This window comes from Hibiscus syriacus, unplaced genomic scaffold, assembly GCF_006381635.1.
Source record: "Hibiscus syriacus cultivar Baekdansim isolate YM2019G1 unplaced genomic scaffold, ASM638163v2 tig00001120_pilon, whole genome shotgun sequence".
Taxonomy (NCBI): Eukaryota; Viridiplantae; Streptophyta; class Magnoliopsida; order Malvales; family Malvaceae; genus Hibiscus; species Hibiscus syriacus.
Genome location: NW_024061845.1, coordinates 181,406 through 203,653, shown reverse-complemented (window position 1 = coordinate 203,653; position 22,248 = coordinate 181,406). Strand labels below are relative to the sequence as shown.

Below are 22,248 nucleotides of genomic sequence, written 5' to 3'. Positions count from 1 at the left end.
TAATCAGGAAACCATTTTGTAACCTTTAATAGTCAAGAGACTCACAAAAGCAACTCCCTACGATCAGATGATCATTTTGTAACTTTTAATAGTTAAAGAACTCAACAAAACAATATCTTATAGTTAAGGGACCATATGTGTACATTACTCTTAATTTTTTTACCAAAGTTAAATTACATAGTTCTCTACCTCTATTAAAATCGTAATACAAGAAAATTAAAAAAAAGTTGTAGCGCATACCATTTATTCTTTTATTTATTTATGTACAACATCCATTTGAATAAGAAAAAAGGGTAATTTTGAAACAGAAATCAAATGAAAAATAATAATAAAAAACCAATATTATAAGAATCAAATCAGTGATGAAAATAATCAGATTACTGATTCTAGATTTAATGGATTCAAACAATTGAATCATCAGTTCAGTAATATTTAAATGAAAAATAAAAGAATTCATAAACAAACAAACAAACATAAATTTTCAAGAATTAAAAAAATCGATTTTCATCATATTTGGCATGGGTAGTACATAACATGTTTCACCACTTAGCATAAACTTTTCTTTCGATATATAAAATTCGCATCATTCTTTCCATCCATTCATTCCACTTGCGCCTATTTAGTTCATAAGAACTCCATTCAATTCAACACACTCAGTGAAGAGGACTTACAAAAGTCGATTAGCCTATCACTATTTCCACTTTTGGGGAGGACATCATACAGGCACCCTCCTGCCCCGATATCGGTCCAACAACTGCACCATTAAGGAAAAAAGGACTAACATTAGTTCAATAATTTCCTCTTAAAAAGGACCATCAATCAGTTCCACAAACTAAAAAAACATCATCTATACATATGTCTGAAGTGATGTTCAGTTTACTCTTCAGATCAAGATCAGATCGTTCGGAATTCGCACAATTTGAATGTCAAGGTTAATTTTAATCTATGGTTGTGCTTCAAGAATTTTTCCCACTCTTTTTCCTCCCATCAATATGAAGATTAAATTAAGAATCAAGAAATTTCTTCATTTCCTTATTGTTTCAAAACTTACCATAACTCCAAATTTAATATCATAAAAGATTATTACAAAATCACCATAAAAAACAATGAAACATTATTAATCTACGTTATTCATACTTAACAATGAATAGATCTTAAATCATGATCCTAACTTCATATATATGTACACAAAACTCTCTCACACACCACGTTGCAAACCTTGTGACTCAAACCCTCCACCTAAATTGAGGAGTAAACTCCTATTAGCCACTAAGCCAAGCAGCAGGTTTCATATCATTATTCAAACATATTTTTTTTTCTCTGACATAATTTTCAGTTGATTTCAGGGAGGGAGGGGGGAAGAAAAGAAATAGATAACTATAACCTTCATAACTTGATGAAAGGCTGTTTAAATAAGGTACCCATATATATATGTGTGTGTGTGTGTGTGAAGATAGTCCATGTAGCCTTCTTTCATACTCTTGAGACTACAAAAGATATCAATTATCAGTTTTTGGAACTGTTCCAGGATGCTTTTAAACTTTTACACCAACCAACCAAGAACAAACAAAATAATAGATTGCAAGCATCCATGCCCTACAGACAGTTCCTGATTTAAAAAGAAAATCTACTTGAATTTGAAACTGAACATACCGATCTGACATATGGTTGCTGGAACACCCAACCAAGAAAGGGTATCCTCTGCAGAAACACTGCCAGAGTCGGCCAAAAACCACTGAAAAAAAAGGAGGATGTTAAACAATAAGCTAAAAAGATGGCATCTGTGTTGAATCAAGATAATAAAAATTTCATATAGACCTGAAGAGTACGACGAATCCATAAGTCTCTAATATCATGCCAATGATAGGCCATCCAATGACAACAAAAAAGAAGCCAACACCAAAAGAAATTGTTCCCTGAATTCAGCATCAATACATCATTAAAAATGAAAGATACGTTTATGTATGAGAGTGTTTATGTATGAGAGAGAATAAATAAAACCTTAAAATTTTGAGGTTTCATGAAAAATTGCATGGTGGACTTCAGACCAATGGTTAAGGACACTCCTGATATGAAAAGGACCTGATTAACAGAAAAATAAATAAAGAATTAATCCAGTATGATTCAATGTGGAAAATAAAATAGTGCAAAAAGATAATAAAAGTTAAGCTTACATTTCCCATGGCAAGCAAGCCCTTGTCAAAAAAGAAGATAATTCCCAGAAATGAGAAAAATATGCCAAATCCCGTTAATCCCAGCCCAATTTCTGTTTTTCATAATTTCAAATATTAGTAAATATAAAAGTTAACAAATAAAAGTGAACAAAAAAATAGCTTTTTTCCTCAAAATATTAATGACAAACTAAGCCATATGTCTCCACTAGCCAAGTCCATGTCAACCAAATGATAGAGGGTACGAAAGCACCCCACTTACCTCCAAACATCTTCACTCACAACAATCCACATAACAGAACAAATAATTTGTTCAGATAGGTTCAGTTTGAAACCAAAAGGATTAGACTCTAGCAAAAATAAGAGTTAACAAAATAGTCTATATCACATATAGCTAGGGTGTGGTAAAAGTCTTATCACCAAATAATCTATTAAATTATTTACATATAGTAAGACATTTTGCAATACTCCTATGAAAATTTCATAACCCCAAACCATTTCAATTAGTATTTCTATACAAGACATACATGTAAGAGGGTTTGTAATTTTGTGCATTTTAAACAATACCATCATGAGCAACTCCAAGCAAGCATGGTGCACATGCTTTGTCAAGAATAAATTAATACATAAAAGAAGTTAATAATTGGAACTACAGCTTGTTGAATTCCCTATCTATTTGAACTTTGAAGAACGAGAAGACTGGTACAAATCAATTAAAAATCCTACATAATGTAACCACATCAAATGTGATCAACGGAGATCCACTTGCAAAATTTCTTGAAGTTTGGCTAGCATCAATTTATTAGAATTACCAGCTGATATCTGTTTCTTAATAAAGCAGCATAACTTACCAAACAGCTCCTAATAATTTATTGAACTATTTGTTTGGATTATAGATTAATAAACAATAATAAAAGTTTTCTATAAAAGATGATCATGCTGCAGACAGTGGAATGTCATTGATAAGGAAGATTAAAAACATTTGTAATAGGTATTGGGATGTTGAAATTGATCATGGCCAAACTTGAGCTCAATAATATGCCTAGTTTTTTCGATTAAGTCAATATGCCGTTGGGCATTGAGAACATCCTTGCCAACGATGGGTTAGGATTTGGTTACGTAAGATCCCACTAATGTACTGCTAAGTGTTAATATTAGCCTTTTTTACTATCAAATAATATAATAATAAAGTTTTCTTTGTAAGGAAATATATTCGACTGACTTTGTCAAACATATTTAAACGGCTTAAATAAATTAGTTCATCAAAGCATTCCCAAACTATCTCAATGTAAAATAACAAGAAAATTTGAAAGACTTTCCTAACTCAGAATGAATTCTAAAATTTTACTGACATGCGTAATAATGAATAAATTTCGCAAGAGTAAAAGAAGAACCAATTTCATAGATTTGTGTTTCACTAAAATTGCTATGGATTTCACATCGATTCATATTTCAAGTAACAAACCAACAGAAGTTTCACAAAAACCACAGATTCAAAGATGCGTTCATTGAATTGAAAGAAACAAAGAAAGCACAAAAAAAGAACATAAAAGCTCACTTTTTCGATCGTTCATTTCAAAGGAAACCATTTTTCTGATTCTTCAGATACCGGTTACCTTCAAAGAGCAAAACAAGTAAAAAAAAAACAGAATCATGAGAGAATCAGAAAACAGAATTAAATAATTAAATACAGATCTAAAAGAGTAGACAGTCCTTATCAAAAGAGGAAGAATAAGAAAACAAATCTCAAATCCAAAATTCGTTTGTTTACAAAGGAAAAACGAAAGTATTTTCTCGGAAATCAAACAGAGAGCGAAGAGAAACACCTTCGTGAGAGTGATTTCAGGAATGAGAATCGAGCGAGAGAGGTAGCCGCGAGGAAATGTGATTAAAAAGAGGTTGAAAGACTCGAGATAAATAAATATAAATTTTAATTTTACATCTCTGTTTTTGCATTAGGTGCAACGAAAATGACATAAAACTCCTCATCTTCGATTTATATTTTCGAATTTCACTTACATCAGCTTTTCAATCAAAACTGAACACATTCTTCAGCTCATCCATCATATAAAAAGTAAAAAAACGATTCTAATTTAACCCTTCTACTTCCAGCTTTTCCTTTTGTACTTGCAGAAGATTTTCAATTGCTGCAGCTCAGCTACCTAGCTCAAATACCCATTTTGGTAATAAAGTATTGTATCAATGGCCAAAATCGACCTTTCCGTATTAATGTAAAAAAGTTTGTTAAGTATATGCTTAATTAGGTATATTTGGGTCAAAAGAAAAATACACGCTTAATTAGGTATACTATAAGTAGCATAGTTTAGATCACGAACACGGATTGATCCGATACAAACTATAAAAAGTTGACTGTGTAGTCTCCTCTGGTCATGAAATTTGAATGTAAAACTTTTCTTTTTCTTGAAATTTACACATATAAATCAATATTTGCAAATGGTTTATTTTATTCAATGATTTTACAATAAACCTTATGTTGATTGGATGTTAGTCTTATTGAATTGATTTTTCCAGCGTTGTTCATATATATATATATATGCAGTCCAGCCAAGCCAAATGACTGTCATATTAATATGCAGTCGCCAACAAACAATTTGCAAACTGCAATTGAAGAAATTAAAGGAGAAGATGGGCATTCAAAGAAATTATTCCCTCAAGATTTCTTCAAAAGAATCGCATGACACGAAATTTTGAACCCGTCCATACATGTATCAGTTACTGTCTGAAACTTACTTAACTGCTAAGCTAGATGAAGAAGAAGATAATGATGAGCAAGAAGGATGAACCAGTGAAGAACGGATAACAAATAGAAAAGTAAGAAAAAGAAACTGAATAGAAAAACAATATTCAATTATACATAAAAAAGACTTGAAAAAAAAAAGCAGTGATTAAAATAAAAATCCCATGGCGCATGCTTTTGGGTTTCTCTGGGCGCACATTAGCGGATCTAATGGAATCTGAAAACCCACTCGGGTCACCGTCGATCGTTCCTATTATTCACAGATTTCTTCTGATTTTCACTGTCAATCTTCAAGTATTCCATTCTCCTTCGGTCTTAGATGGATTGGCGCAAATTATTCTCCTATTCTGTCGATCAACAATTGCGTTATTTTCCCCCAAACGAAAAAGATGGGATTTCAACTGTTCACTCACCGCCTGAAGTCTTCGAAGAAGGTACTGCTGAATGGAGGATCTTTCTTGTTGGGCAAGTACTCAGGGCAACTCCAAGCTTTTCTTCTCTCCATAAAATCATCGACAGCTTATGGAGAAAGCCCTTGCAAGGATCCAAAGTTCAGGTCAGTTACGCTGGACCAAATCTCTACCTGTTTACTTTTGATTCTGAATCTGTTCGTGAATGGGTTCTGGAAAATGGCCCTTGGCATCTATTTAACAAGCCCTTAATATTTAGGAAGTGGGAACCTAATATGAAGAAATTGCAATTTGACTTATCTAGGATTCCTTTATGGGTTCATTTGTATAGCGTGCCTCTTGAATTGTTCTCTAGTAAAGGCATAAGCTACATCGCTAGTGCCATAGGTTTCCCACTCTCTATGGACTCAATTACAGCTTCAAAGTCTCGTTTAGAATTTGCCAAGGTCTGTGTTGAAATTAGGGCCTCAGATGTGATTCCTAAACACATTGATGTTATCCTGAACAATGGACAAACAACTTCAATATTTGTTGAAGTTCCCTGGTCTCCTCCCTGTTATAAATCATGCAACACATTTGGTCATAGTGCTAAAACTTGTAAGGCTTTCCTTTAGTCCCTCAAACTACCCAAGTTTGGAGGAAAAATGAAGTTCTTTCTTCTTCTCATACTCTTATAATAGAAAACTCAGTTGAAAAGGAAAACCCTATTTTTGTTGTCATCTGCTCAGTGAAATGTCCTTTAAAGGAAATTCCTGCTAGTATTAAAGCAGCATCTGATCTTCACTCCTCGAAAATTAACTCTGCTTCTTTGGATGCTCCTCTTTCTCAAGAAACTTCTCTCCACTCTTCTCCCAGCACAGAATTTGTCCCAGCTCTTAAAAATGCTAATGCTCATTTATCTCCAGCTCTTCAAAGTCTTGTTGACATCTCGCAAACTACTGCCTCTTCTCCCACCAAAAAAGGCAGAGGTAGACCTCCAAAAATAAAACCCAACAAAGCTCTAGCGGTCTCCAGTAATAAGTTTGAAATTCTTACTTCGATTGAAGAGACTCAACCATGTCCTGACTTCCAAGTTAAACATCCCAGGAAATCAGCTTCTGGAGTTGCTGTCTTGATCAAAGAGCTCAAAACAAAAAAGAAAACCAGTCTTGAAAAGTCTAAAAGTACTGCTGGAAGCTTAGTAGGGGAACAATCTCCTTCACCTCTTGTCCAATGATTATATCATTCTAGAACGTAAGAGGATTGAACAATCCTCTTAAACAAGGCAAGGTCCTAACTAACCTTAATAAAGTGGACATTCTTTGTTTGTTGGAAACCGATGTCAAGCTGGAAAATTCTACTACTATTTTAGTCTTCACCTTTGAAAATAGGAATAATTATACCAATTATAACTTTGCTATGAATGATAGAATTTGGCTATTGTGGAGGAAAGATCTAAATATTTCTTTATGCCATGTCTCTGACCAAATCATTACTGTCAAAAGTTACTTCAATAACAACCCTTTCTTGGTTTCTGCAATCTATGGCCACAATGATGGAATTTCAAGAAGAAATTTGTGGCAAGACCTTCGAAATATCTATTCCTCTTTCTGTAACCTCCCATGGATTTTGGGAGGAGATTTCAATGTTATTCTTCACCCTCAAGAAACTTCTGCTCATGAACATCTTGGTATGACCACCTCCCTTGATATGTTGGAATTCCAAGATGTTATTCAAGACCTCCAACTCCAAGAACATCCATTCTTTGGTCCTTCATTCACTTAGAGTAACAAGTAAAAGGAAAACTATCTTGCTCGCAAACTCGACAGAGTTCTCATTAATCTAACATGGTCATAATCTTTTACCTACTATTTTGTGGAATTTTTGGCTCCTGGTCCCTCTGACCACTATATGGCTTTGGTGTTTCTTCACAAAGAGGTTCCAACTAACCGACCAAAGCCTTTTAAATTCTTTAATTGTTGGACTCTTCATCACAATTTCCTTAGTATTGTCAACCACTCTTGGTCTGTGCCTATCCAATGAAACCCTATGAAGAAACTATTTCTTAAGCTCAAACGACTTAAAGCTTGTCTAAAAACCCTCAACAATGACTATTATAGTGACATTTCTTCTCGGGTTAGACTAAAGAGAGAAGAAATTAAAAAATAGCTAATTCTCACTCTTAATGGTGTTGAGCTTATTGATAAGGATCTGGATTTGCAAAATGAACTCAATTCCTTAGAGGAAGCGAAGGAAATGTTCTTTAAGCAAAAAACTAAAATCCACTGGCTTAAAGATGGAGATAAATGTACCAGATGTTTTCACTCAGTAATTGCAACTAAGAGGAAAAAAGACACCATTAGAGTGATTGTTGATGATCAAGGAAGAAGGCTTGAGACATTTGATGACATGTCCTCAGAATTTGTTAATTTCTTCAAAAGACTCATTAGCTCCTATGACCCTAATGTCAAAGACTGCTCCATAAGTCTTCTTAAAGAACTCTTATCTTGATCCCTAAGATTCTTAATCTCAGCAAAGTTTCAGACTTTCGACCTATTTCCTGCTGCTCCGTCATATGTAAGACCATTACCAAGATTATTGTTAAAAGAATAACCCTCTTGTTGCCAAATATCATTTCCTCAAACCAGTATGCGTTTGTCAAAGGAAGAAGTATCATCGATAATACCCTTTTAGCCCAAGAAATTGTGAAAGGTTATGGGAGGAAATCTACTTCACCTAGGTGTGCCCTCAAAATTGACTTGCATAAAGCATTTGATTCTATTCACTGGAACTTTATCCCTTCCATTCTCAAGGCCCTTCGTTTTCTAAATTATTTCATGCAGTGGATTGAGGTTTACTACTCTGCTGTTACTTACTCCATTGATTTCAATGGTAGCTTAATAGGGTACTTTAAGGTTGAAAAGGGTCTTAGACAATGAGACCTTCTCTCCCCTATCTTGTTTGTCATGGTGATGAACATCCTCTCTAAATTATTAAATAATGTTGCTGCTAAAGGGATCTTTAACTTCCACCATAAATGCAAGAGAACTTGCCTTACACATTTAACTTTTGCTGATGATTTGCTAATATTCATCAAAGGTAATATGGAATCTGTCATGGTAGTAACCTCTGTTCTCGACTATTTCTATGAAATTTCAGGTCTCAAACTCAGTGTTGCTAAATACAAAATTTTTACTGCTGGAATTTCTGCTCAGTCTCTTGACACCGTAATTAAGTCTTCTGGTTTTAAGCTTGGATCTCTTTCAGTCAGATATCTGGGGATTCCTCTGGTCATGAGGAAACTTACTGTTAAAGATTGTCAGCCTCTCATCGACAAGATCAAACTCAAAATTCATCAATGGTCCAGGTTGAAGTTGAGTTATGCCGGCAAATTGGAGCTGATATAAATTTTCCTTTTTAGTGTGGCTAATTACTGGTGTAGGCAGTTTATTCTGCCTCAATCTGTGATCAATAAAATTGAACATATTTGTTCGAGATACTTCTGGAAAGGTTCTAATATTCCTGCTGTGGAAGCTAGAGTTAGTTGGGACAGAATTTGTAAACCAAAAACGGAAGGTGGACTTGTTCTCAAGGACATCAAGTCATGAAATAAATCTTGCATGCTGCTCCTCATTAGGCGACTTCTTGCAGGGGAGGGATCCCTTTGGATTGCATGGATTCAATCTTATTATTTTAAGGACCATGATTTTTGGGCGATAGAAGCTCCTACGAATTCAAGCTGGCTCCTAAGGAAAATTATGAATTACCGATCAGTTGCTCGTCCTATTCTCGACTCTAGAGCAATGAATTCTAAGCAGATTTGGGAAGAGGTTCGAATGAAAAGCAGTAAAGTACCATTACAGAATCTGATATGGTTTTCTTTCCACATTCCCAAATACAGTCTTATCTCTTGGATGGATATTTTAGATCAACTTCCCACAAAGGATAGATTGAAAAGATTCGGTATTGAAACGAATGACATGTGCATTCTTTGTTCTGAAGCTAGTGAATCAAGAAACCACCTATTTGTTGATTGTAAGTTTACTCCAACAATCTAGAATTATATTCTACTACTTGTAGGCTTACAAAAACCATCCCAAACTTGGGATGATCTGCTTGTATGGGCAACAAATACATGGAAAGGTAAATCTTTTCTTACTACGATCTTGAAGATTTTTTGGTGGACTCTCAATTATACTATTTGGGAAGAAAGAAACCAAATATTATTTAGACGAACCTACAGAAATGAGAATGAAATTCTAGAATCTATCAAGTAAATTGTAAGAATTCAACTTAGTAATAGGAATGTTAATAGATTAGATAGAACTAATCTTTCTCTCAGTAATTACTGGGGTATAGTATGATTTTGTTGTAATTAGGATCCCCTTCTTTTTGCTCTTTGGATTGTTTTTGTTTTGTAGCAGGTTACTGCTATCATTTGGGTAATAAAAGCTTAATTATCCCAAAAAAAAATAGACTTAGCCCAATAATACAAAGGTTCTCAGTTTATATAACCAAACAAGCCAGCTAACGGCCCATGTAACTGAATAACAGCCAACCCTATTCAGTTTATATAACGTTTTTTCTGATTTTCTTTCGTTTGACTTTTGTCTTGTTACTCCTCAACGGGTAAAACACCAGGCCTGCATCTCATACCTTCAAACTGGATGGAGGAATAGGCTTAGTGAAAACATTTGCAACCTGTTCAGCTGAAGGAACAAAGTTGACTATAAGCTGTTGAGCTAGGATCTTTCTGACAAAGTGATAATCAATTTCGACATGTTTGATTTTAGCATGGTGTGTTGGGTTGGCTGCCATGGACACAGTAGATGTGTTGTCATTCGACACAACTGACACACCAGGTAACTGAACACCGAACTCCTTCAACACATGTTCAACCCAAACAAATTCAGAAACAGCATTAGCCAAGCTCCTATATTCAGTCTCGGAGGTAGACCTCGAAACCGCAGTATGTTTCTTTGAACTCCACACAACAAAGTTTGAACCCAGAAAAATACAATAACTAGTCGTTGATCTCCTGTCTTCAACAGATGAAACCCAATCTGCATGAGCATATATAACAGACTAAACTAAAGGCACCACTTTCTGTCAAAGTTTGCAGGATCCTTTACCAGGAAACCAATGGTCATTCCATGCATCAACGTAGACACCATTTCCAACACTGCACTTCAACCCCATCTCCAAACATAACGCCAGGTATAAGAAGGATTCCTCCCTAACTCTGAATGCTATTAAAATCGTGTTCGAGTAATACTTGGGTTTTAAAACTTTAGCTGCAAGCGAATTAGAGTGCATTAGCAGTCGACATCCCTGTTTCGTCGGTAGGGCAATGTTGAACTTACCCATGGCCTCCATACACTTTTGGAATATAATCGATTTGCTAATTAAAATAATGTTCGACCAATACAATCGAAGCTGATATAGGAACCTCTAATTTGGAACAACCTCCCAACTTTCAACAAATATTTGTCCACCAAAAGGTCTGACAACAGTAATGTTTGCATACGGCTCATACTGATATTAATGGTCAAAGGATTGTTTTTATCTTTTAAGTTAATGTTTGCATACGGCTCAAACTGATATTAATGGTTAAAGGATTGTTATCTTTTAAGGTTTTAAATTCGAGCACAACGTATGTAGAGGTGTATGAACATTTACTATCAAATAATTAAACATATATTATTTGATATTCTCTCACTAATAGAAAAACAATGTTTACATGTGAATTTGAATGACTAGTTAACCAAGGATAACCTCGCAGAACAAAATGTATTTATTGGAAATTTAAGCTGAGACGAAACATTTTACCTTTTTTTCTACATGATCATGCATGCCCCAGACGATGTTGTTGAATTACCAAATATTATAGAAATATTAAAATTATGAAAACTACAAGAAAAAGAAAAGTCAAACGTTTAAATTTAATTCCAAATTGGTATAAGAATTAAATGCCAATAAATGAGAATTAATGTCTTATATTTTGGGAGAATCAATCCATAAATAAATGGGAAATGGGAATGGAAAAGAGATAAGAAAAATGGAGGAATAAGTGATAAGATATTTGAAACTTTGATTCTAAAAACCAAATTATGATACAGAATTGAATGCCTTAAATAAACTCTCTAATTCAACCATTAAAGTTTTTTTTTTTTGAAAAAAATATTTTTTAGAAGACTCGAATTCAAATAATTGTATTTATAATATATATATATATTATCAATTATTAAGAAAAAAATTCCCAAACAACTAATATATATATATATATATATATATATATAATGAATTTGGATATTATTTAAGTTGAATTATTCTAAATTTAAATTATCATGTTTAAAGTCTACGAACTAAGTTACTTTAGTGATTAAAATTTGAGTTTTGTCAATTGGTAAATAAAAATTTAAATATATATTATATTGTAATCATTTCAGATTATTACAAAAATATAATGTCTAAAATATATATTTTATCTTTTCAAAGATATTTTTTTACAACAATACCAAACACTAAAATTTTAAACTCTAATTTTCAATATTTTTTAAAATCACTTGTAAAAACAATATTAAACTAACCCTTAATATGGATAAGATAAATTCCCAATAAATTACGCGTTAATCCATAGTCTCTCTTTTGGCAACCTTCAACAATTTAAGATTCATCATTTTCAAAATTCATATTTTATTATAAATTTAGACATTACAATTTATTCGAATCGATCTTCATTTTATTTAATTTCTTAATCTATCCATTCATTCCATTCGATAATTTAAATTAAGATCAAAACTTACCGTGAATATACGGAATATGGGTGATGTGTAATTTTGAGGTTAAATTACTTATTTGGGTACTTATCTATTACATAATTTTTGTTTCAGTCAATTTATTATTATTTAAAAAATATTTAATATTATGTTTTGATTTTATTTTATTTTGATCTTTCGTTGTTGAAAAATATTAACAATGATATTAATGTAAAATTTTAAAATCAATTTTTTGTTGATGTGACATTATATTATGATAACACATTAAAATTTATGTTGATTTTTATAAAAAAAATTAAAAAAATAAAATTAAAATATAATGATTTTCAGAAAATAATAATTAAAAGATTAAAATAAAAATTAAATAATAGAGAAGTAAATAAATAAATACCCTAATTTACGGACTTTCTTTTTTAGCGTAGTCGTTATATTATTTATGATTCACGGTTCATAGGATCCAAAATCCAAATACGTATAACATATATGCTCATCGCCCTTTTAAATCAAATCATCAGCTTCTTGTTTATCCATTTTTTTTATCTCTCTATAATAAAGTTTGAATTGAATAGCAGCAGCAGTTCCATGGAGACAGTTCAAAACGGAAACCCTAGTCCGCTATGGCATATTGTGGTGGTTTCAGCCATTGCAGCCGGGATTCAGTTCGGCTGGGCTCTGCAACTCTCCCTTCTAACCCCTTACGTTCAGACCCTCGGCGTTCCTCATGTTTGGGCTGCTTTTATTTGGCTTTGTGGCCCCATCTCCGGCCTCCTCGTTCAACCCATCGTAGGTTACAGCAGTGATCATTGCAACTCCCGCATCGGTCGTCGTCGACCTTTCATTGTCGCCGGAGCTTGTTTCGTTGCCGTCGCTGTTTTCTTCATCGGTTTCGCTAAAGACATAGGCCACCGAGCCGGCGATTCACTCCACAGTCCCACCAAGCCGAGAGCGGTGGCTATCTTCGTCACTGGTTTTTGGATCCTCGATGTCGCGAACAACATGTTACAAGGTCCTTGCCGTGCTTTCCTCGCTGACCTTTCGGCAAACGATCATAAAAGAATGAGGATCGCAAATGGGTGGTTCTCGTTCTTCATGGCTATCGGGAACGTTTTGGGTTACGCGGCTGGTTCCTTCTCCAACCTCCATAAACTACTTCCCTTCACTGTAACAACAGCCTGTGACGTATACTGCGCAAACCTTAAAACTTGTTTCCTAATCGACATTGTTTTCCTCATGACGGTGACGATAACCGCTGTCACCACCGTTAAAGAGACGCCATTAACAAGTAAGGATGCTAGAGACGGAGACGAAGGAGGACAATCTAAGGCATTCATCGGAGAGTTAGTGACGGCATTCAAGACCTTGAAAAAGCCAATGTGGATATTGCTACTAGTTACATGCCTCAATTGGATCGCTTGGTTCCCGTTCTTGTTGTACGACACTGACTGGATGGGAGTGGAGGTATACGGAGGGAATGTAAAGGGAAGCGCGAATGAACAAAAACTGTACGATCAAGGAGTGCGTGCCGGTGCGTTGGGGCTAATGATAAACTCCATCGTGTTGGCGTTTGCGTCGTTAGGGTTGGAGCCTGTGAGCCGGTTGATGGGCGGGGTTAAGAATCTGTGGGGGTGGTCAACTTCATTTTGGCCGCTTGCTTGGCCGGAACCGTGGCGGTTACTAAGTTGGCGGAGGCTTGGCGGAATAAACGTGGACTACAATTCTTGACCCCTCCACCGATCAACATCAAAGGCTCTGCTTTGGCCGTGTTCGGACTGCTCGGTATTCCATTAGCGGTCAGTTTCTCTTTTTCTTTTATTTCACACTTATCCACCGCTCTTCCATTAATGTTTGATGTTACCGTCGACCAAAAATAAAATGTAAATGCTTTCAAGTGACAATCCGTGATTCCTTTTTAGAATCACGGGCACCCCTATATCATCGCGTCACCTTATCTTATCCGTTTAGCGTTTAATTAATTCTTAGTTTTTTTGCTAATCTATTTGTATTCTTAGCTTTCATATTATTAATTAAATTTATTTAAATGACGATGATGCATACATGCAGGTAACATTTAGCATTCCATTCGCGCTGGCATCCATCTATTGCTCTGACGCCGGTGGCGGTCAAGGTATGTCAAAATGTTATACGTATAAATATAGGTATTACTTTTCTATTTGCTATATTATGAAATGATTTTGATGGATATCTCAAAAATCAAAATCGTAGGTCTGTCATTGGGAGTGCTAAACTTATCTATAGTTATCCCCAGGTAAATACATCAATTTCCTTTGCATTTTACAAAATGGTTCCTTTAGTTAAGAAGAAGAGTAAGCAAAATCCAAAAATAGAAGCCAATATTAATTGGTTTTAAAAGGTAACGATGGGGTTGTTTCATCTTAAATTGGTGGAATTCGGTTTCAAAAAAGAGTACAAATAATGGGGGATTTGTTGTTGACAGATGGTAATATCAGTGGTGAGTGGACCTCTGGATGCTGCATTTGGTGGCGGAAACTTACCAGCCTTGTATTGGGCTCTATCGTGGCTGCCATCAGTGCTGTGTTGGCTATATTTGCACTCCCCAATCCCAAAAATCAAGTTCCCCTCAACTCTGGAACCGTAATGGCTGGAGCACATTAGAGACTATCTACCGTTTCACCATCCTATGTATACATACAGTGAGATACCAGGATTATTATTAGTTTGATTGTAAGAAGGATATTTTACTTATTTTTAGTTATTTGCTGGAAATTTAACTTTAATTATACAAAATTACAGAGTTTATATCATGATCAAGTAATCTAAAAAAGGTATCATATGTGATGGCCAAGGTAGATTAAGGGGAATCAGCTTTATGAGATGGAATATAGGTATAGAGATTGTATCAACATGGTAAAATAAATGACAATTTCTCTCTTGACTGTTCCATTGTTTGAACAACCCTTTAGTCACATGGTCCAAAATTATGTCTTTTGATTTGATAGGAACTCCTTTGTACATTTCCACAGGATCCTTCAAGGCATCTCGCCTTGGACGTTCTATCTTATTATTAGGATCGAAAAGCAACACTTCCTCGAATGCTTTCAGTTCAGACTTATAGTCCTTTTTCTTCTCATATGCATCGCCGAGATTGTTTCAAGCTGTGACGTATCCTGGTTGAAGCTTCACAGCAGTTTCAAATTGATTGATTCCTTTCTAGAGCTTCCCGTCCCGAACATAACCGACACCAAGAGCATTGTAAACCCGTGCAATGGTTAGCAGAACAGATTAGAGTCATTTCATGTTTACAAAGCTTCAATCAGTATATATAGCAGGAAGTCCGCAATCGTGATGTTCACAATGCTCTTCCTTTAGAACACATGTTTAGTGCATGATTCACAACTCAAAAGAAGAAGAATGCTTCATTAGTGGACGAAGATGTCATGTTAACAGCCGATAATGTTTCCGAGGAAATCGTCCAAATGATTCGAAAGAAGAAATGATCATACACAAAATGATTGACTTAACTTATTGTAACAGCAAAGCAAGACAAACGTATCACATTTCATGAAGTACGGTTTACAAAAACGAACCAATTGCTTCAGCTTGTAAGATTTGGAAGATCCAAATGATATCATACCTGGGCGAGGTTTTAATCATCTCCGTCCCATTTTTGTATTGCCTGAAGCAAAAACTTATTCTTAGCTGGATGAAATTTCCTCCTCAACATAATGGCAACTAGCTCAAGAAGCTCAATTTCACTGGCATCTCCACTTTTGACTTGTTCCTGAAATTAAAACAAACATTTTAAGGAAGAATGGTTTAAGCAGAAAGGAGAAGTCAAAATTCACTATAAAGCTACGAACAAAGTGTTGAAAGTCTTCACCAATTTGCATTTTGTTTTGTGATGGTAACTGGAATAAATAATCAGAAATTTAAAAATGTGAAATAAACATGATTGAAGGCTGATTTAATCAGCTTTCTTTTGCACTGCAAAACAGGCTCTTATCTGCAATTCTTTAGCAGATGAATATATTTGCAAGAGTGTGTAGATTTTGTAATTAAATTTTAAAAAGTTTTACTTCTAACATTAAATTTTTTATATTAATTTTTTATTAAAAAGTTGAATTTTTTAACAGTAGAAGGATGTGTTAGTTTAATGCGTAACAATAATATTTTTTTATTCTATTCTATTATCTTTTCTATTTTAAAATTAAGGTTTTTCATTTGTTCATCCTTGAAAATGATCTTTCTATTCATTTGTTCATTGTTGAAAATGATCTTTCTATGAGTCTTATTTCTATCCCTTTATTAGTTTATTTTTTTTTAATTTTTTTTTTAAAAAATTACAAAATTAAATAACTCGTAGTTCTCTACTATTTTATTAGTTTAGATTTTCTAAAAAATAAAATTTACGAAATTAAATAACTATATATATATATATATATAATTTTGAGTGATTTGAAGCTTTCTCGAATATAGGGCTACAGAACGTGACAGCATAAACTTAGAATCCTTCGACCAAATTTTGGTCTCAATGCAATAGATGAAGATAACATCATTTCTTGAAACTTCAAGTTCAAAATTAGTTTTAAAAGAGAAATCCTAAACTCTTTGACTTTAATCCTTACAAATAGTAGAAACCAAAGCTGAAATTAAATGAGGGTAAATCCAAAATTTTAATGATGTAGGACAAAACCAGAACACCTCTCTTGCAACTAAAACAGGGATGAATAATCAACATTCCAGCTCCCAACTCTAATCATATTGCTGGTTTCTGAGAATAATGCATTTCTTAAATTACTTTGGAATAGAGGTAACTATGATCTATACATGCAGAGCAAACTACGGAGTATAATGTACCTCTCTCAGTTTTACTGCTATATTTCTTAATTTTCATAAAAACAAAAGAGTTTGCCTATACAACAAGAGCATCAAAAAGGGGGGGGGAACATGCTTACTTCTCATGATCAGTCAAGACATTTGTTTGGACCAATATATGTAGGCGCAAGTACCAAGTAAAATAGTTTGAAGGTGCTAAACTTTAAGAAATCAAGAAATGAAATAAAAAGAAATCTAACGGCTAAAAATCAACTTTAAAAGCAGCCATTCCTGATAATTAATGAAATTTAGCTGCACCTGTTAGGTGAATGGCTTTATCTACAAGTATAAATTACTAAAGTCAAAGTGCTCCGAAAAAACATAATGAATTTATTTTAGGAAAACAAAACAGTAGGGCTGAAGATGAAGGGAAAGACCAAGTCGATAACTGAGGCCCTCATGTAGAATGACTAAATTAAACAAAGAATAAAGAATGGAAACTTATCTGCAATGAATGTTGCAGTTTTTCTTTGTAAACAAGGATTTCATCTTAAAAACAATTGAAGCTAAGAGAGTACAAAACTTACCTGCAGGTTGAGAAGTTTAGTGTCATTTACCTCCATCGCTGCCCTGAGTTTTCGGAGCTGGTTCACGATAACACCTAACAATGGCCTGGACCATTGAAAGCAGCATTATCCAGTGTCTTTACTAAGCTAAAAGAACAGGTTTATTTCGATTTTTGACCCTCTTTTAGCAGAATTTTGTAACCTAAGTTGCTGCCACCCAGTCCACCACATATTCGGACATATGTATGGGGATATAATTCTCCAAAGACTCTTCAAATACATGGAAAAACTAGAAAAAAAAATCAATCATGCCTGCGCCAGACAACCATATCGACACTCACATCGGAGTCCAAGTAACATAGCATTAGACTAACATGTTGCCGATTATACAAAGGCCGATGTGAGATTGTAGTTGGAGAAGCATTTTCCTTTCTTTCTAAGTTTCGGTCTTCACTGTTCAACATCAAAAGAACTAGCTCTCCGAATCAGCAGCGGACTTGTTAGTGGTTGAAGATAACGCTTAAAACTGGGTAAATATACCTTTTGGTATCTAAAGTTTACTTCAAGATTCAATTTAATACTTCAATTTTCTTTATTAAATAATATTTATATTTGACTTCTTGATATAATTTTTTTCCAATTAAACATATAAATTTGTTTTATAGTTCAATCCAGACTTGGATCTAGATCTATATCTGTTTAGGTCGGGTGGAATTAAAAGAATTCAAGTAGTTTTGAAATTGTATAAATGTAATTTTTCAAATGTAAATAACTGACCAAAAAAAATATAACTGAATAAAATATTAAATTCAAGCATTTAATTGGATAAAAATAGTTTGTTAATTGAATCAAGAAATTAAGTTCACGTACATTTAAACCGTAAGATTAAAGTCAGGTACTGAATCTCTATAACCTTTAAAAATAAGAATATGTCAGAAGATAAGCCCGCGTTTGGGCAGGCCTTATGGATTGAACCTTTGGGCCTTGCGCTTTTACTTTAGCTTGGATTTACTTTTTGCAACCAATTTGAATCTGATCTTTAATTTTTGTTGCCGAGATTTATTTTTTAATTAAAAAAAAGGGCATTATAAACCTCCAGAATTTAAAAGATGTCAATATAGTCAGCTGCAAATTAAGAAATGCTGAAGGTCAGCCGCATGCAACCCACTGTTGTGTCATCCCTGCATGTTGGACAAAAAAACACTACAATTTTCAGCCACCATACGCTTTCATGCTCTTCAAAACCACACCATGGTCAAGTACTCGATTTCTTCCTTTATCGTCCGATGCAATAAGGATTTATAATTATATACATTCTAAATGCTACAAATTTAATTAAATTAAATTCATCTTACCATAAATATAAATAATATTCCAACGTCGATGATCATCGAGCTCACCGGAAATTTTTCACCGTCACTTGTCTAACCGATAGTCAAAGAAATGTCGACGAGACTATCACTTCCATTTTTTCTGTCTTCTACCTTGATAAATAAATAGAGAGAATATGGAGAAGTTTTACAATATATATATTCATGGCGTAACCAAAGAAAAATAGTCACGTTGATGAAAAACAATAATTAAATAAACAAAGACCAACATTATTACATACATATATGCACCTGTGCATGCGCGATATACAGTTTTGTAAACATGACAAATGAAAAGAAGAAGAAGAAGAAGAAGAAGAAAAGTAAAAGTGAAACTTTCTGCATACACCCTAAAGCATGCAGGAAATCTCTATCATAACAAAACCTGCTTTCTCTACTACAATATGTAATCTACTTTTATGCAGTTACATTTGGTAAATCTGGTCAAGGATAATTTTCAAACTTACTTCCAATATATATATATATATTACTTTGACACAAGAGTTTTAGGTGTCTGAATCAGGCATTATATAGCATAAATCAGTTGAAGAACTTTTTGCTTCCGCTATGATTCAGGGAAGCAACCCAGGAGATGGTGTTGTTCTTGAGCTTCTAATTCATCGTTTTGGGTTATTAGTGCCGCAGTACTTTGAAACGGATAAGATGTCGTATAAGTCAACGGAGAGTTAAGCAAGTTGTCGAAGTTCTTCCAGTCGATTATTTGTATTTGACTGCTGCTATTATTTCTCTTTTCTTCATCGCAGTGGAAAATCACTTCTTTTTCTGCTAAACTTGGTGATACAGTAATGGCCGGGGGACTATCCAGTTGCGGTAGTTCAATGATTGTTGTTGGCTGTCCAAAAAATTGTGTGGTTATCGGAACCATAGGATTCATAAAAACTTGATCCTTGTTTCGTGTGAAGATGAAGATGAGATGGAGTAACTTGGCTGGTATCTCTGATATAGTAAGCATGGTTCCATGCTTCAAAGCCTTGCCTTTGATTAGGACTCGGCTTCTTAAATGCTCGGCACACACACCCATCCTTCTTCCTGCTATCCCAATAAACTCAATATATCAGTAAACAATTAAACATATATACATATTCAATCCTTCATCGATATATATATACATATATAACTTACTTGGGGCGGTCCGAGTTCAGAAGTTTGGAGTCGATACTCATGTATGATCCAATCAGTTTTCCTACCATTAGGTGCACGGCTTTGTAGAAAACAAGGGTCTTTCTCTCATATAATTTTGTCTTAGAAAGCACAGATTATCCCTCCCTGTTGCCTTCCAGAACCCAGCCGCAGTGGCTCTATTCGTCCTGTTCCCGTTGGATACTTCCTATCTTTATAACTGAAGAAGTACCACTCGCTTTGTTCTTTATTCCCTACATTACATGTTGCTGAACAAAACCAAAACCAAACCGTGTATTAGTCAACAGGAAAACCTGGTTTTGGAACATTAGTGTGAACATATGTTAGCTTTGAAAATATCTCTTTCACCTCTGTCATGGCATGGTGATATATATCATTACATGATTAGTTTATGACTAAGAGAAAGTTGGACTAAAGGAAATTATTCTTTTACATTTTCTTTTACAAAACGTCAAACCCTAGCTAGCATAGGACCAACAAGTAGAACCCAAGTTAAAAACTTGCAGTTCTTAGATATACAGCATTCGTTAATTAATGAATAAATTTACCTTGGATATCCCATGGCTCCATCTTGTATAGATCAATCTCGATGATAACATCTAGATCGATTTTGAGTGCATTAATCTTTCTTTGAGATAGTACCTACAAGTCTTCTTCAGTAGGATGAAATCTAAAGCCTGGTGGCACGCATGATTCCAAATCCTCATGGATCTATTCCTGGAAAACATGAAAAAAATATTATATCGAAAGAAAAAAAAGAGTGAAAGCATAAATCAAGGTTTTCCCAAAGGTTTTTTAACAATGTTGTTGTGTCCCAACAAACATAGAGTTGAAGTTTGTTTTTGGAGTAAGCCTGATACAAGGCAAGTTGGGAGAGAAAGACATGACCCTTGGATGACAAGAATTGCCAATGCTTTTTACAAAGATAATGAAGAAATTTTTGCCTATACTTCATTCCTCAACTCTTGAGTTGCAAGAGTAGCTACTTTTTTATTATATAGTGGGTGATCAATGATGATTATGATGTAACTTATGGGACCCAAAGCCGGTTAGCCTCTGCATGCTTATTTTTTCAATCTCAGAATGAATAAAAAAGAAAGAGAGAGAGAATGTCAGGCTATACTGAACCCAAATAGTGTTATGTTTGATGTCTGGTCGAGTTTCATGAGCTTAGGTAGGGGCAAATTAAGCATAAAAATTTGCCGAAAAGCTTCACTTTGTTTGCTGGCACAAACAAGCATGGTGTTGCTTTAAGTGCAGTGCACTCCGATGTGGTGTTAGTGGATAATATGCTTTCACGTCCCCACCAACGATATGTTAGACTAATTTACACCCTCGAATTCTACACGGTGGTGGGCTATCAGAGCTCCTATTCTCCATTAATAAAGAAAACTAAACTCTTCTGATCTACTTACCACATGATGCTACTTGATCTATGTGCATGATTTAGAAATCTAATATTCTTTTGAATGCATATGCATGACAAACGCTAACAGAGAACCCTGATCGCAGTGAGAACTGCAGATTGCAGAGAGGGAGCATATGTATACTCCAAGATGGAAATTGGGATCTTTGGCTTGTTCTTGGGATGAATACTTTGCCGGAAGATCGAAATGAGAGATTATAAGACTGTTAGTGTTTGCAAAGGGAGAGAGAGTGTTGTTATATATGAAAAAAGAAGATGAAATGTAAGAGAGGAAGGTGGTAAAGAAAAGGGTGAAGATAAATATATATAGTTAAGAGGAAGGGAAGAGAGTGTTATTGATTGCGCGTGGGGTGGCAGATGCATAGATAGGGTAAATGAATGAATATACGAACAGGTTCGTTTGGACGGCGTGACACCAAATTTTCACGCCACCCCCACCCCCTCTTCCTTCCCGCCAATTTTATGCCCCAAGATTTTCCTCACTTTAGCAACAATTAAAACAACGCAAATAAAGGCTATATAAATTATTACTGTTTTTTAACTCTTGGTAAATATTTACATTATATTTTTATATAATAATAAATTTTCTTTAAGTTAAAATATATTAAATATAATTAACCTCACATCAACATTTTATTTGTACTTGTGTATTTACTTATATAGATGTAACACTTTTTTGTGTTTTTGTTTTCTTATTTTTTTATATTTTTCGTCAATAATGATAATAATTTTGATTTGGTTGTGAATTATTATTCTTTTCATCTTTTTTTTTGTAATATGAGTTGTATTTTTTTAATTTTTTTTCCTTTTCGTATGAAAATAGTGGATAATTTT

The 22,248-nt window shown here is 34.3% G+C and overlaps 1 protein-coding gene and 2 pseudogenes across 2 annotated transcripts; 1 reads left to right on the top strand and 2 right to left on the bottom strand.

Annotated features, from left to right (window-relative positions):
- Positions 1–483: 483 nt before the first annotated feature.
- LOC120121211 (vesicle transport protein GOT1-like) lies at positions 484–4,055 on the bottom strand. 2 transcript variants are annotated; one of them, XR_005515972.1, is made up of 8 exons: positions 3,998–4,055; positions 3,730–3,787; positions 2,175–2,266; positions 2,002–2,082; positions 1,819–1,916; positions 1,654–1,735; positions 653–754; positions 484–549 (listed from the first exon to the last, which is right to left on the bottom strand). XR_005515972.1 is itself a non-coding variant. In XM_039140629.1 (7 exons), the coding sequence occupies exons 2-7, from the start codon at positions 3,758–3,760 to the stop codon at positions 716–718; spliced, it is 423 nt and encodes a 140-aa protein (XP_038996560.1). In that variant the 5' UTR covers positions 3,761–3,787; positions 3,998–4,055; the 3' UTR covers positions 565–715. The 2 variants fall into 2 exon arrangements, 1 of the variants encoding a protein (XP_038996560.1); XM_039140629.1 differs by lacking the exon at positions 484–549 and having other exon boundaries at positions 565–754.
- Positions 4,056–12,676: 8,621 nt separating this feature from the next.
- On the top strand, positions 12,677–14,738 carry LOC120121201 (annotated as a pseudogene).
- Positions 14,739–19,045: 4,307 nt separating this feature from the next.
- Positions 19,046–20,943, bottom strand: LOC120120111 (annotated as a pseudogene).
- Between the last annotated feature and the right edge of the window lie 1,305 nt (positions 20,944–22,248).